At 44.3% G+C, this 16,258-nt stretch overlaps 1 protein-coding gene across 8 annotated transcripts in view; it reads right to left on the bottom strand.

Moving 5' to 3' along the window:
• The window catches only part of LOC142569016 (uncharacterized), a 179,492-nt gene that overhangs the window by 92,884 nt on the left and 70,350 nt on the right, over positions 1-16,258 (bottom strand). For all 8 annotated transcript variants that reach the window (XM_075678535.1, XM_075678539.1, XM_075678538.1 and 5 more), the window contains 2 exons: positions 9,321-9,412; positions 2,728-2,879 (listed from right to left, as the gene is read on the bottom strand). In XM_075678535.1, coding sequence (XP_075534650.1) covers positions 2,728-2,879; positions 9,321-9,412 — 244 coding nt within the window. The remainder of the gene's footprint in view (positions 1-2,727; positions 2,880-9,320; positions 9,413-16,258) is intronic.

Genomic DNA, 16,258 nt, shown 5'->3' with positions numbered 1-16,258 from the left:
TGTAGACAATGCTATTCCCTTTGAAAGCAAAAGAAGTGACGTCCTATAAAGGAGGACCGCGTTTCATTGGGCTTTTTAAACAACGCTGCGGTGTATTGGATTGCAATAGAAACGGATTACAATCCTCCTGCACACGACTTTTCGCGGATGATTTCGTAATTGACAGAACGATTTACTGCCATGATGACTATCTAACTTTGAAAAATGACCTTCACCTAGTTCACGAGTGGTGCCACCGTTGGCAAATGACACTTAACAGATTTGTGTACTGCGTCCTTTTTTTCACTCGTGTGAAATCATATCCTAGGTTTTCTTACCAAATCTATTCGGTGGAAGTTCCTCGTGACTCTACTTACAAATATCTTGGCACTCATTTTTGTACTCATCTTACCTGTACCTCTCACATTGAGAAAATATGCGCTAAAGCTAACAGAAATTTAGGGTTTTTGCGTCGTCATCTGCACCTTTCGCCATCTATCATCCGTCATAATTCATAATTACTTTGTTTAACGCAAAAACAAAGTAAATATGGATTCGCACCAACCAGCCCACCAACGCATTGTGCTGAATCGTCCGTCAAAAGTCCTACCAAACTTTTGTACGCCCTCAAATTGAATATGCTTCACCGACCTGGTCTCCTCATATACAATACCTAATAGATAAATTGGAATCCATTTAAAATCATGCTGCTCGCTTTATAACTTCTAATTGCAGTCTTCAATATAGCATTGCCAAAATTGAACACGATGTTCCTCTTCCGAATTTGGATTCGCGCCGCTCTGTTGCCCTTCTATGCCCCTTTCATAAATGCTGCTATACCTCATGGTCCAGCCGTTTGTCGCTTGATATTGCTTATCACACAACTACTAGACTTCAAAACCATCTCAGTATCAGGCAAATTTTTGGCGGCACACAGTCGTTCAATAACTGTGCATTACCGCGCGCGATCGCACTATGGTATAGCCTTCCAAATAATATTGTTGCATTAAAAGATCTGCCCAAATTTCGTGAAATTTAGGTACTTGACATGTTCGCTTGACTCTGTTGTATGACTTTGTATTGCAATCCCCTTTGTATAATTTTCTACTTTGTATTGCACTGTACTCCCTTGACTTCGCATGCATTTTTTTCCAATGCTTAGCAGTGTTCCTTTCTTTTTTCAATGTACAAACCTAGTTGTTTCGCCTACAATATAGTTCACTTCCTTGCCCTAAATATTTGTCATTTTTGTTACCCCCTTCCCTACCCAATCTTCCTGCGAGCCTGTAGGGTAAACTGAATAAACAAATAAATAAATAGAACTCGTACAATATATTGTTTACGGTCATTAGGCATTGCGCTTGTGGACAACTGAGGGCGTGCTATAAGTTATCAGTACATTCCTCTTGAAATAGCTTTGAGGAAGGAGTTCTCTGGCAGTGTCAAACGTTCCGTCAGCGGTAGGAATACAGGTGACTTAAAAGCGCTTAACAGTTAACGAAAGCGCAACTGCATCACTGCGCAAATAAAGCGCACTTAAGTGATACGGCGGGCTCTCCATAGACGACGTGGTTAGCTCGTGCCTGCGCAAATTTCTGTCGTTCAGCAGTTGAGAATGGAGCCCCACAGTTTTAAGAAATCAAAGCCCAGGATTGTGGCATACGTAGAATGATGTAGAATAGAGAACTGTGCTCCAATAAGTATTTGGCTCCCGTAGCTAACGTCCACTTTGCAAACATCGAAAAGATGCAATAACTCCCCACTGACTCTGCGAAACGAATCATCCCGGGCTCAGAAAAAACATAACTCGTCGTCCTAGGAGGCCTTTAGGCGCAATCACCAAAATGGTTGCCCCCATGTCCACTTATTCAAAGCGAGAATCAACGACAATAATTATGAAACAATGAGAATACTTATAGACACCCCATTTTAAAACAAACTCCGTGTATGTTTGAGGAGGACATCAGAGATGATCTAGCTACATCACCATCATGGCTGCCCTGATTAGTTTTCGGGAGCTAGTGGTGGGTAGCGACACAGCGGGAACAGCGACCGGCTACTCGTCAAACAGGTATTGGTGTGAGCTGAGATCGTACGCTGGAGAACGCTTCAGCAGCGCCTCTGGGTGCTGGTTAGGGATGCTTCCTTGAAATGTGCGCTAGGACGAGCACGTTTCTACGTGTCGACCGCAAACACATTAAAACATTGTTGATCAGCCACACCTTGCTTGTATATATATATCTCACATTGTCGCTCACGTCACGCAGCTGTGACACACGGGTAAACGACGATCGACAAACTGATGCTGGAAGCGCTTAGCAGTGGGAGATCATCTTCTCTGACGAGAAGGAACTTTAGAATTCCGCGCAAACCATCCAGGACAAGGCCATTCTTCAAGTTGTTCGCACGAAAATGTGTCCTGGTGATCATGAGGTCCATGACGCATAATGAAGGTTGCCGAGAAGCGCACGGCGCTGTATGTGCCGAGTGCCAGGGCAAATAGTCAACACGTTGTTGATCGGCGTTGCAAGCCAGTACCTCGTGTAGCAGCAGTGATTAGCACCTAATCGGCTGCGTAGTAGCCGAAAAGTCGGTGGTCGGGATCGCATAGGGGCTGACAACAGTTGTCGCATTTGCTAGTCATGAAAATATTGGCACAGGGGACGCATTTTTCGTGTCTCAAATTCACGGTAGTGACCTACGACATCTGAGACAGAAGTATAAGAAACGATATGAGATTATACTTACGGAAGCTTCACATATTTGTAGCACTCCAACGACCTCTCACTTCCATTGAGATGTTTTGCGTGGAGCATAGACTTCACACACATGCAGTCACTGATCCCGTAATCTTCGAGGTCAGTCATTTGTAGATGAACATCTGTTTCACTATGGAGAAACTTGTGAAAGGGAAATAAACATTGAAATGAAGTGTGTATACACACAATAAATCTGAGAAGAGTCAGGAACAGTGGCGGAAATTACAAGCACACGATTTGTTTACAATCACAAAACAGGCACTGTCAGTGGAACTCCAAAATGAAATTATTGTGCACACGTACGAAGAGAATGCCTAAATATCCCTGTAATATTGGTCAGTATTATGACCATATGCTTTCACCTTCACGAGCAGGCAGACCAAGAACTACGCACTGAGGTACACGCTGCGGCGTAACACTCGAAAGCGAATGCGCCCAAAGGAAGAGAAGGAAATTGTATGCTAAAACTGGCATGGTGGAAACTATGCATGATCCTTCTTCCAGGCGTTCTATTTCATTACTGTACATATCTCCTATCAAGATCGATGCCCGCAGTGCACTCTATTAGTCGTTACTGCGAACTGCCGTCACAAAATACACTGAGAGAACGACTGAAAGCCCCATTTCTAGTGGTCACTGCTAACGTCTTTGATAGTGCCGGCGAGAATGCTGTCATTCGCCATGGCACGTTTCAGAACTGCCCAAAGCAGAATGTTGTGATTTGCGGATTGCTAGAATGAGTTTTCGAATACGGCTCTGTACTTGTAGAGATTACGTTGGTACCTAATAATTTAGCTCACTGCAGTTTGAACTTCTATAAAATATGGAGGAAAAGAAAGCGCTGTGTTCGTGCTACCGACGTAAATATAACGCGAGGCACGCAATATTCGGGTTGAAAAATTGGAAATGAAATTGAGGTATGTTCACGCACATATAGTATTGCTTCGAAAAAGACTACACTAGTGCACTCAGAACTGATTCCATATCAAGCCCTTCCATTCTGAAGAATGCGTTCTTCGTATTCAGAATATTGAAGCATAATTTGGCGTTGACAAGTGTGTGTAGAGCTAATGTGTAATCGGGTAGTGCTGTAGCAAGAAGAAGAAGAATAGAATTTATTGATAGGAAAGACAGAGAGGTTGACCTGAGGTAGTGCGCTCTAGTCTGCTACTCTGCACTGGGGAAGAGGGAAGGGGAGTGAAAGCATTGGGAAGGAGATGATGATAAGAGAAGTGGTGAGTGCTTATGTACATGAGACAGTTGTCTCGCTAGAGCCGCTCGTCGAGCTTGATGTCCTGCAGAAACTTCAACAATACTTTTGTTGCACGCATTGAAATTCCAGTGTTAGGCCATGGGCCGAGGATAGTTTCCTCCGACAGTAGTTGTCTGCCAACGCTGGTTAGGAAATTGTCTAACGTCCTTCGCGCGAGCATATATGCTGGGCAGTCGCACAGTACGTGTTGCAGTGTTTCGGGCATCCGGCAGTGTTCACAATCACAGCAGTTTGATTGGCCGATCAGGTGTGTGTAGCGACGGGTTAAAGCAACGCCGAGCAGAATCCTGTGTAGCAATGATGTTTTGCTCCGTGTAAGCTTCGGGGGCAAACAGAATTTACCGTCTGGGTCAATCATATGTAGACGTCTGTGAATGTTGTCATAGTGGGCTCTGTAAGCCTTTGTAAGGTCCTGCATGAGTGTCTTGATGATGGACTTGGTGTCAGGTCGCGAGTAGGCAATCCGTACTTCATCGGAGGAAGAGGAGGCCGACATTGACTCACTGTCAGCGAGTTCAATGCCAAAAACACCACAAAGACTAAGCACCCATTGAAAGGTGATCACGTGGCCACTTAACTCGGCACTGTGATGAAGTTCGACGATTTCCAGCACGAGCAGATAGTACGGTCCTTTCTTTAAAAAGTATCTTAGCGCCTGTAACGCTGATTTGGCATCGCACAATATCGTCCATTTATGGGGTGTCTGCGTGATCATAAAATGGACAGCCTCCCGTATTCCCGCAAATTTCGCAGCCGCAGATGTTCATTTGTGGTATAATCGAAATGGTCGAGTAATTCCAAGTTGTGGGGTGACAAATGCGGCCGTTGTGGCAGATGGCGTGACCGAATCATCGGTATATACTTGTACAGTCCCACTATATAATGTAAATATATGGGACAGGGTGAGCTGCTTCAAGCCAATGGAGGAAGCGTAAGATTTCTTCATAATTCCAGGTATCTGAAGCCTCACTAGTGGTCTTGGCAATGTCCATGGAGGTGTCGCGGGGATGTCGGTGGCCTGGAATCTAGCATTATAATGCTTGCGTGACATGCAATAGCTTTAGAAAAACCACAGTTAAGGTTGGTGCTTGAAAGTGTTGACAGTGGATGGTGTGAGTGTCTGGTTAGCAGGCGAAGACAGGTTCGCACAGGTTCGCAAGACCTGTATATGTCGATTGGACAAGCCCGTGCTTCCGCTATTGTGCCCTTAGTTGACGTGCAGCGTGGTAAGCCAAGACATATCCGTAGTGCTTGTGCCTGAAGGCTGTCCAGCGTGCGTATACATTATGACCCCATGTTTGATAACACAGGCATGCTGTAGCGTAATTAGCCCACAAAAAGTGCCTGGTACACTTGGAGCGAACTTCGCTCAGAGGGGCCCCATCTCAGTCCTGATATTACAGGAAGAACGTGTATGAAGTTGGTCAGTTTAGCCCTAAGCGCAGTAACATGTTTGGTCCAAGAAAGACTGCGGTCTTTGATCACGCCAAGAAATCTCTGGTGGGTTACTAAAGGGAGCGCCGTTCCGTCGACAACGATTAGATAATGTGACATTGATTTGCGCGTGAATGCCATGACTGCATACTTAGTTGCTCACAGTTGCAGGCCTCTACGGCGCAAGTACTTCACCGTTATGGTAGCCGCACGTTGGAGCCTTGCACGCACTTGTGGACGTGTGACCCCAGATGACCAGATACAGATATCATCCGCGTCCGTACTGATACGCGCTGTTTCAGGTAGCTAGTCTGCAAGGCCCACCAGTATGATATTCAACAATATTGGGCTAAGGACACCACCCTGCGGAACACCCCTGCGAACGTCATGTCTATCAGTCTCGCCATCCGAAGTGGACATGAAATCCCACTGAGGTAACTATGCAGCCAAGCACACATCCGGCCACCAACACCAACAACCTCAAGCGCCTTAAGAATCGAATGGTGGAAGACGTTGTCGTAGGCACTTTTGATGTCCAGAAATATTGCGCATACCAGACGACCGCTTCTCTTTTCCTATTGAACAGAAGATACTAGGTCCATCACACCGTCAATGGATGATCGGCCTCTTCTGAATCCATTGATGAAATCAGGAAGTCCACCACTTTTCTCGAGTAGCCATTCCAGTCTGCTCAGTACCATCCACTCCATCACTTTACCGACACAGCTTGCCAAGGCTATTGGCCGATAATATGAGAGATCATGTGGGCATTTCCCATGCTTTAGTAAAGCCGCAAGACGACTGCACTTCCAGTGATTAGGCACAGTTGTTGTGTCCCACGTAGAGTTGAAGAGCGTCCGGAGAATTTCCCGAACTTCTACTACAAGATGACAAATCGCGGAGTATGTAATTCCGTCTGGTCCTGGACAAGTTGGCCGGAGGGAAGTAGATATCGCAGCGTCGAACTCGTGAATAGTAAAAGGCGCGTTCAGACGGTGATCACTAGATGGTGGGAAAGTCAGTCGTGAATGCGTTGGTATATCGTTTGAGGAGCTCACAAGTAATTTGCGGAAGTCATCGGCGATCTCAACTTCACGCTTGCCTTGCCGTATGGCCACACCGCTGAATGGGTGAAGCTGTTGTGGAGGCGAGCGAAGGCTTCGTACAATTTTCCAAGTTCTAGAGAGAGGTTTTCTCGGATCCAGAGAGCCACAGAATGATCTCCAGCGTTGTCTGTTTAGCTTGTCAAGGTGGCGCAGGACATGACGCTGAGCCCGGCGTGATGCAGTGACATCTAGTGGTGATTTGATCCTTCTGTATTTCCGTTCTGCTCGACGCCGTATCGCCGGAAATCGCTCGTACTGGTGATCAATAGGTGATGTAGGTGAAGGTGCGCTGAGTTGTTTTGTTGTGTCACGTAAAGCTGTCGCGATGACATCTTCAATATTTGATGGTACTTGGATGGCCTGACATGCGGTGGTCACTGATTCTCGAAATGTTGGCCAATCGATAGAACGCATAGTGTGCGGAGCTGGGGTATGTAACCATTTCAACTGAATATATGTTGGCAGATGGTCACTTTCATGGGTGTCGAGATCAGTACACCATCGTGTAGCAGACAGCAGGCTTTTTGAAACAAGCGCAATGTCAAGACAACTGCTGTAGTAAGAGCCTCGAAGGTATCTTGGCGAGCCATCATTTTTCCCCATCAAGCCTTGACTAAGCATGAAGTCAGCCAAGTCTCTACCGCGGGCGTTCGTCGAAGCAGAGCCCCACATGGGACGGTGGGCATTAAAGTAACCGATGACAATGTGGGGACCCGGACAAGTTTTCAGTATGGACAGCAAATATGAACAGTCTATGCTCAATGTTGGGGGTATATATCCGCCAATTACTGAGAATGTGCGCCGCTTGTAATTCAGCGTTATGCAAACGTACTCGTTGGAAGCGTGTGCAGGAATGTCTTCAGGAGGGCACGTTAAATTCCGACGAACAAAAGTGAGCACTTTGTCTTAATTGTGATCATTCCTTGACCACAGTGGCACATATCCAGATACGCGTAGTAAAGACGTCATGTTTCGTTCACATATTACAGACACGGAAACTGGTATTTGAACATCCATTGCCGAAAGTCTGCGAGGCGGCCTCGTAGGCTTCTCGCATTCCACTGTATTATTGCAGATCTTCGTAATTGGTTTTCAGAAGAGAGCGCCATGATGCCTTATTGTAGAGCCGCGAGGAGCGGTTCCAAAGCATGTAGAACATGTAGCGCGGTTTTAGCAACCGGCGTCTGTAGTCCGCAGAGAAGTGAACGCATCGTAGTTATCAAGTGTTTCAGCACACTTCGTACCTTTTCATTTTCTGTCTTATCATTCTCAACCACCTTTGCAGACACATCACCCGACGCATTTAAGCCTGTTTGTTTGGGTGGGAGCGACGGCCAGTCAATATGAGAGTCGGTTGGCGGAAGCTTCGTTTTATGCAGTGCATGTGTTCCACGTGCTGCTGCCTAAAGAAGGTATGTCGGACCCGCATCTTGATCGCAGAAGCAAACTTGGCAAGCGAGGAGTTTGCCATGTGTCCGATGGTCCATCTGTACGGGAAGTACTCTTGTCTTGCTGTCGTCTGTGTCGCGATCGGCGTGTGCGGCGGCGTATCGATGTAGCAGCCTGTCTGTGAATGCAGTTGTCCCGCACCATCTTTCGAAGCACTGACATTTGTCCTTGATCTTCTGGCAGTCTTCTGATGTCGCTTCATGTGGACTACCGCAATAAGGACATTTTAGGGCAGTAGCATCGCAGCTATCATTTTGATGGGCCCCTGCATACCGTTGGCATGTTACGCCGCCCATGCAAGCTGCGCTTACGTGCCCTATTTTGAAACACTTCCAACACTGCACCAGTTTTGGCACGTAAGGGCGCACAAGGTGTCTTACTTATCCTACTTTTACGTAGTCAGGTAATGTTTCAAAGTCAAAGACTATTTTAATACACCGGGATTGACCGAAGCGGTGAAACTGCACTATTGGTGTGGTGGAATTCAAAAGCCTCCTGAGGATAGTGTCAGTGATCCCTTTGTCCACGTCGGAGATCACGCCCCCAGTCGAGGTTCCTTTACCATAAGCAAAGAAAGAGCGCACTGGGATGTTTCCTAGCAGTGTGGCAGCCTTTAGCGTATCCAGAATTGACTTGTTGTTCACGTCAACCGAGAGGATGTTCCTCCATGCGTTAATTCTGATCTCGCTGACTTGGCCTGGCGCAATTCGCTCAGAGTACTCTGTTAAGCTCTGCCTGTTCAAGGTATTCAGATCGTCAGTAGCTCTGGTAGGGACGTAAGCAACAGCGAATGATTGCTTACCAGTGTCCTGCCTGGGCAACGATTCACTGTCTGTTGATGTCCTTCTGAGTTTTCTCTTCAAACAGTGACCCACGGCAAGTATGAAATCGTTGTTCGATTCCATTTCTTCAATTGTTGTGCTGTCGGAAGATTCAAGGGCCATAGTAAAAGGGCCAGTGCTGTCCCCTGTCTTCGATGCAGCCAGTGGTGGACGACCAGGGTCAAACGCTTGGTCGGGATTCCTATCCCCCGTCCCGGACGATGACGTTGTGCCTTTCGCACAGCCTCTGATATCGAAAAAGGTCTGAGACACAGGAAAATGAAGAGAGCACAGCTACAGGCGTTGTTCTCCCGAGGCACTTCTTCTTCCTGTAGCAAAATGTAGTTGTGAACTATGCGCGTTTGCATCTGAAGACAAACAAGTAATATTTTGATGTTCACTACACCAGTTAACTTACGTTATTGTATTTGTCGTGCTCGCAAATTATGATATACTCAGCAAAATTTACTGGAACAGAATAATATTGGCGCATACGTACCTGCAAAACGTCTTCTAATGGTACCCTTGGAAGTAAAGGATCTTCGTCAGCTTCTGGCTGGGCGATAGGGTTTCCCTGGTCGTGCTCACTGGCTGCAGCCCATTATTCCATAATGAAATGCATCAGTGTACAGTTAGCTAAGATAATTTTTACAAAAATAATAATTTGGAGCAGTTGAGTAATTTTACCTAAAATGGTTGTCATAGGGACAACGCTCAGTCTCAGTTCACAATTTAAAGTAGGGATCTTGTCCCCATTTTATTTATTTTCATTACCCGGTGGAGCATTCTTGTTTGAAGAAATAAAAAATACGCCTGACACAAATATTTAATCAACGCTACTATGCATAAAGTTACATAAGCAATGGTCTAAATTTTCGACCTCATCACTCTTTGTAGGTATTTGCCGGCTGAGACTACCTTACGTAGCAAACATTAGCATTTCCTAACTAAAGGCAATTTTCTTTTCTGCTGGTCTGGTTGACCACGGACATAGTATGCTAACCAAATACTGCTGGTAAAGGAGGTGTGCGTAGGTTCAGATACCATAGTTTTTCACTGCTTATCATTACAGCATGTAATGTAGGTGCGCAGTTCCACGATTGTAGTCGAGGCAGAGTGGAATCGCATTCTTTACGCGTGAAGAACACAAGTTAGATTTAGAACAGAGGAACAACTTTTAAATAACTGTAGGGTGGTATCATAATCATTGCAGAGAGAGTTATACCTACAAATTTTCTTACAAATTTCGCTAAATCTAACTATAGAAATCTGAATTTCTTCTCGAGATATCCTGTGTTTCTGAAGCGCGTTTGAAAATTATGCCAAGAAAGATAATAGTTAGCTTTCGAGTGAAAGGCACTCGTGTCCTCCCAGGGCCTACTTCGACACATCATTTTTTTGTAGAGGTCTCGTCTAAGGGAACTCTGGCACCGCCTCTTATTATCTCTTTCATTATCTCTTCTGCATACGTTATTTCTTTGTTATCCACCATCATATCTTTAGCGACAATCCTAGAGAAATATTGACTTGAATTAAACACTGCAATGAAGCATAGGCATAATTAGATCATGTTTCCAACCATGAAAACTGCCGTGAACTACACTGATATGAATAACAACAATAAATAAATTAATTCAGGCATATTCTAAATTGCTGAATGAACACGTTTAAGGCCACTTTCCCACAGCCTCTCTTGTGAAGCGGCGAATCATTAATATTTACAGGGTGCGAAAATTACCTTCTTTTAAGGAACAATTGCTTTCCAGCTGAACATACTTACGCGAACAGAAAGGGAAGGCGAGATGCATTGGACTGAAACAGCATGTTTGTTAGGTAGTTCCCACTATTTTATAACGCAAAGCAGCCAATGCTTGTTTATGTTTTCTCTTGTGATGCCGATTATCCGTCTTTGAGGGCGAAATCTCGTTTTCCCCAAATAGCTCCCTTATATTTTCTTAATAGTATAGATGGTGCGCTGATGTACGATTGCCGCTTCTGTAAATGGCCATGCTTCTAAGATTTCTCGCCGCGCTGATCCGCTTGTATTTACTTTTTCCAGAAACCTTGATGTGAAATTGAACGGTGCATGATGCTGGCGGTATATAAAAGCGAGACGCCCAGCGGAGATTCCTCCCAATGATGCTTCATGCTATCTTTTCCTCTTTTATGAAGGTTTTAGTAAAGGTTAACACCAGCTGACGCGCGCAATATTAGAAGCCATGGACATTGACAGAAGCGGGAAATGATGCATCAGTACACCCTCCTTACTACTAAGAGAAAAAGAAAAGGGCTATTGGGCAAAGACGATATTTCATCCTAAGAAGCGCATAATCGGCATGACAAAAGAAAAACAGAAAAGAAGCATTGCCGGTCTTACGATATAGGAAGCGTTGAAAATCAAAAATGAACGTGCAGTTGCTAGTCCAGTGCATTTCGTCGTCCCTTTCTTTCCATGTTAATACATTCTGCTCAAAACCAATTGTGCTATGTGCAGCCAACGAGCTCAGGCAAATATAATTCTAAAATAGCAGAAGCGTTAGTATTAGTAATAGTTTTAGTATCGTCTCACTTTCATGATACATTCTCTGTGTGTAACTGGCAATGGCGATATTTGTCGACCTTGCCCAGGCCGCTTCTTCTTCTGCACTGTACTTCTTCAGACGAAAGTAATAGACTAATGAATAAACACATCATTTCGCACAAAACCAAGAATGACTGGAACAAATGAGAGAACATGCAGCACAGACAGCATTCTGGATCTTTTGTGTGCCACCACATTCTAAGTTCCTGTAGGTTTATGGCAAAACTGGGCCCTATAGAATTCAATGCATAATCAATCCGCCCCATATTCAAATATATCGTAAGGTCACCGACTCATCAGACGTGCGTAAATGGTTGTGATAAGCAGCACTGCTAGAAATTTACCACTTGACGTGGACTGTGAATCTACACAACCAAGCGAATCTACACAAAATACTTTTTAAAGACTGCTCGTCGCTTAAGTGCCTCCACGAAGCGCCTGCTCGATGAATTCCGCGACCTAAAGAAGTAAGATAACGACTCATATTTGTTTCCGTAATGTGCAGCGGTGTTACGGTCTCAGTTATTCATTCCGCAGTTCAAACTTAACCATTGCGAAGGTTTAACTGATCTAAGCAGTCTTGAGAGAGGAATCGCGATGTGAACGCAATATGGCGTTCAAAGTCTCCAAAGCGAAAAGAAAAATTACGCTTGATTTGGCGAGACTACACTTATCCAAGATGCCTTCATACGGTTCTTGTACCAACTTCCCACTAAGGCATTGCATTTACAGCTTGCACATTGTCTTACAATTTCACTCTCAGAGCAACCCTTCCCTGGACTCTGCTAGGTTCTATTTCTAGGTTCATACGTCGTAAGTCATCACATGCAGCGCGAACATTATTACTCGCTCACGTTTGCCGATGAGTTTAACTCATTTATAATATACACTGTAAAAAATTTCCGACATTATACGGAGAACTGCAGGTAACAATACGGAAACTATGTTATATTTCAAAAATACGGCAAAATCTGCCATTATCATACGGAAAGTGCTCGCCGTTTTAAGCTTTACGGACATTTTCACTGTAATCTTATAACGGCTATACACTGCTTTGGACGAAACAGACAGAATTCCGTATTTTTGTTATGCGAACATCCGTATTATTGTAAGAAAATTTAAGCTGTCTGAATGGGCGCTCGTGCTCATAAAGTTTCAGCTAACAATATTTTAGTGCACACGCAATCTGTACGCATTATGAAGATGCGTACAAAATGTGAGAGCTAGCCTTCTACCAAAAGCTGCAATAACAGATCGTATAAATATATATACGCATCTTCTGTTCCGGTCGCAGTTTGCCGTGCGTATGGGCCTTGTGACGCTGATCATATGCGCAAATATATGCGTGTTCTCGCAATGTTCTCAAATTAAGCGCTTTGTAGTTAATAACACAGCATATATGTTTAAGCGAATGAAGAGCCGTGGACATACGTGCATACGTAAACAAGCTTGCAGCGTTCAGGTGCTGCTGCACTGGGAATGATATTGGTTCTCTATACGCCAAAAATTGTGCGCACTCTAAACCAGTACCGAAACGCAGGGAGTGGTATAATGACCGTAACTGCGTTTACATTTTGCAACAAATGGTCTCGAAGGGGAATGGTGGCTTATAAATCCAATTACAATGGTCGGATGAAATTTTCGAATGCGGCAAGCAATTAACCCAAGTGTCAAAGGGCATTCCTGAACTGCAATGTAGTTGGTTTAACTCATTCCCATAATATTTACAAAATATCTCGTCTCTAACAATAACTGTCCATTCATTGAGACAAATCGATTACGCATAATCTTCACTGTTCATGTCTTAATTCTTGCGATAAGATGTAATCGCAAACATTTGGCGCTTCATCTTAAAAGAAGACCGGTAAGCGCTCTCGTTCTTGTACGGTAGCATAAAGAACGCGAACATGCACCGACATGTGTGTAAGCTACTGGAAGGTGACTGAATATGAAGGACCTATTACCGTGCTAGTACTGTGTGTACTGTCAAAAAGAGGAAAAAAATAATACGGAAAGAAAGAATGCCCAGTGCCGAGATGTAACGATTCAAGCTTTATTTCTTTTTGACCTAGAATGCAACACCATTAACTCCATGTGCTTTATATATGGGTAATGTTATGACACAACTCATTATTTACCCGTTCATTACATGCACCAACCAGCCCAAATTTTCACTATAATAGAGCTTATGGACTCATCGCACTGCACTGCTTTGCACTTCATTGCAGCACAGGGGTTTGCTATCCCCAGTAGCGAACGCTTTGGTTGACCTCCCTGCCTTTCTGCTTCTTGCATTCTCTCTCCCTTTGTATAAAACGCACTAACTTGTGGGAGAGAAAGCGTTCTCCTCTTTTAGAATTCAATTATTTGTCAAGCAATTATATTGCAGTTCCAGTAACTAAAGCACAAATGCGAAAAATAAACTGATTCGGTTCTGTTCTCCGCGCTCACAGAGTACGGCACCAGGGGCCAGCGTGCTGCGCTTCCGTTAGGAGTGGCAGTCGGAGCTGCAGATGTGTAGTCAGCCGGCATTTATTGTGTCTTGTTGTAAAAGTTGTTAATTTGCCGTAAATATCTCTTGATTTGTACTCAAGAGTGCAGCAAGACCCCAATGAAGAGCGACTCACGCATCGGGATCGAAGAACAGAAACGAGGGATGGTTACGCTGCTAGGGTCTCGGCCCGTTCGAATTGCCCAAGTTCCGAATTTGTCGCTCTGTGGTGTACGCTTGTGCGCTCATCATTTGCCGTCATCGCGTGGGGATATTTGCGCTGGATGTCTTTCACTTCGTGTGCAAAACTCTGCACGCTGCGGCATCGAAGAAGTTGTCCTGTGTTTGGGTGCACGTATGCGCTTGGACACGGATAGCCTGCTTGCTCTCAACGGGTGTTCAACAGTCTACGCGCGCTCGTAACTTGCTCATGAGGCAAGCCCATTTTAATGTTATTTGATTTGCATAACGCAGGTGTTAAAATTATGTGTGGTAAGCCGGTGTCGCGAACACAAATATTATTTCAAAAGAACACTATGCAACGTCTTAGGGCAAAACTGACGCATGAATGGGAAAAGGCATCACCCTATCTTTTCAGATCGATTCCAGTGGTAGCGCCATCGGCTCGATCGCAATTTCCGTTTGTTACTTCTAACCTTTTGCTCGCTCGCGTTAAAGGCGCTGAATAAAACTGCGTTCATTTGCACACTTGTATTGACGCTTGTATTTGCTTGACAGCATACTGTATCCGATACAAGAACTACTGTTAGAATACAGGAATAAACGTTCGAGGCAATAGCAGTGGCTCACTACCTGTGACCCGCCGTGGTTGCTCAGTGCCTATGGTGTTAGGCTGCTCAGCACGAGGTCGCGGGATCGAATCCCGGCCATGGCGGCCGCATTTAGATGGGGGCGAAATGCGAAAACACCCCTGTACTTAGATTTAGGTGCACGTAAAAGAACCCCAGGTGGTCGAAATTTCCGGAGTCCTCCACTACGGCATGCCTTATAATCAGAAAGTGGTTTTGGCACGTAAAAACCCATAATTTTTAACTACCTGTGATCGTTACTTTCTTGCTTGGGTGCACGTTTTAATTGTGACCAGAAAAAAAGGTTCTTGGCTCTGGTTGCTCTGCTGTGTTTCCTTGGTGCAACTTTTCGCGGTGCAGCAAGACGTGTTGCTTTGAATGATGTGTGGGCAGTCAAGGCATTCGTGTCAGTAAGCAAGCAGTAAACGGTGTATCAGTGCGAAAAAATTTGGACATACAAGAGAAGCGAATGGTATCATCATAGACTCTATTTTACGAATAATTCAGTTGTATTACTAAAGCGGAGAGTGGATATGCATGAAAGTCGGATATTATTGGTACTCAGAAAAAACAAGGTAACTTATCATTACTAATAATCTTTTTCTTTTACTGAAAGACAAGTTGCTGTTGATCTGCTGGAGCTGAGAAGAGGTCTGCTGCCTGCAATGGGTCCATCTCTCTCAAGTTATCGCAGTATTGTAGCTCTCAAAGTGACTGGATTTTTTTCTCTTAGCTATTTGCTAGCTGAATCATGACCATCTACTTAGCTGTGTAGGGGATCACTGTTAGTGACATTGGTGTGCTGGTGAACAAGCACTCCTTTATGATTGCAACATGTATGACAGAGTGCAGCTGTGGCAGTATGCGACGGTGTTAATCTATAAGCCAAGTTAGGTTCTTTGAGGTAATATGTTACTATATTGATGTCATTGGATTGTTGTCTAGAAGGCAAAAATGCTAAACAAGCAGAAGTAATCTTAATTTGTACTTGGTAAGATATGCAAGCAATTCAGGCTGTTTTACATGAAATGGGACATTTGTAGGTGTCTTCTAAATTGATGCAGTCCTCACTAGCTTCAGGGTTTAGTGATACCACTATAATCTCTCTGTAAAGCATGCAGCACAGTTTAGCATTGAGGGAGGCTGCCATCAACAGGCGTGTACTTACTGTGAAGTACAAATTAGGTGTTACTTTTAGGGTGACTATATATAGTTTATGCTTTAATTCTAATTTTGTATGAGATAGACATAGTTTAACCACTTGGTTAAACAATAGTGATGTAATATCTATGTATAGAAGTATCACCCATTCATTTCCGCCATTTGAACAATGGCAGAAATGCATGGGTAATACTTGTACACATAGACATTGCATCACTATTCTTTAACGAAGTGGTGCCCCTGCATGCTAAAATTTACAGGGCTATTATTATGTCAACTTTTGTTGTAACATTAGGGCACCTTGTATATTATTACAGATTACCACCGTTGTGTACCATCATAGCAAGATATTTGCACTAAATGTATTTGACTTTGCTGTAAAATCCTGCACAGTG

Source organism: Dermacentor variabilis, unplaced genomic scaffold (genome assembly GCF_050947875.1).
Source record: "Dermacentor variabilis isolate Ectoservices unplaced genomic scaffold, ASM5094787v1 scaffold_33, whole genome shotgun sequence".
NCBI lineage: Eukaryota > Metazoa > Arthropoda > Arachnida > Ixodida > Ixodidae > Dermacentor > Dermacentor variabilis.
The sequence above is the reverse complement of the archived record's forward strand: the minus strand, read 5'-3'. Positions and strand labels throughout refer to the sequence as shown.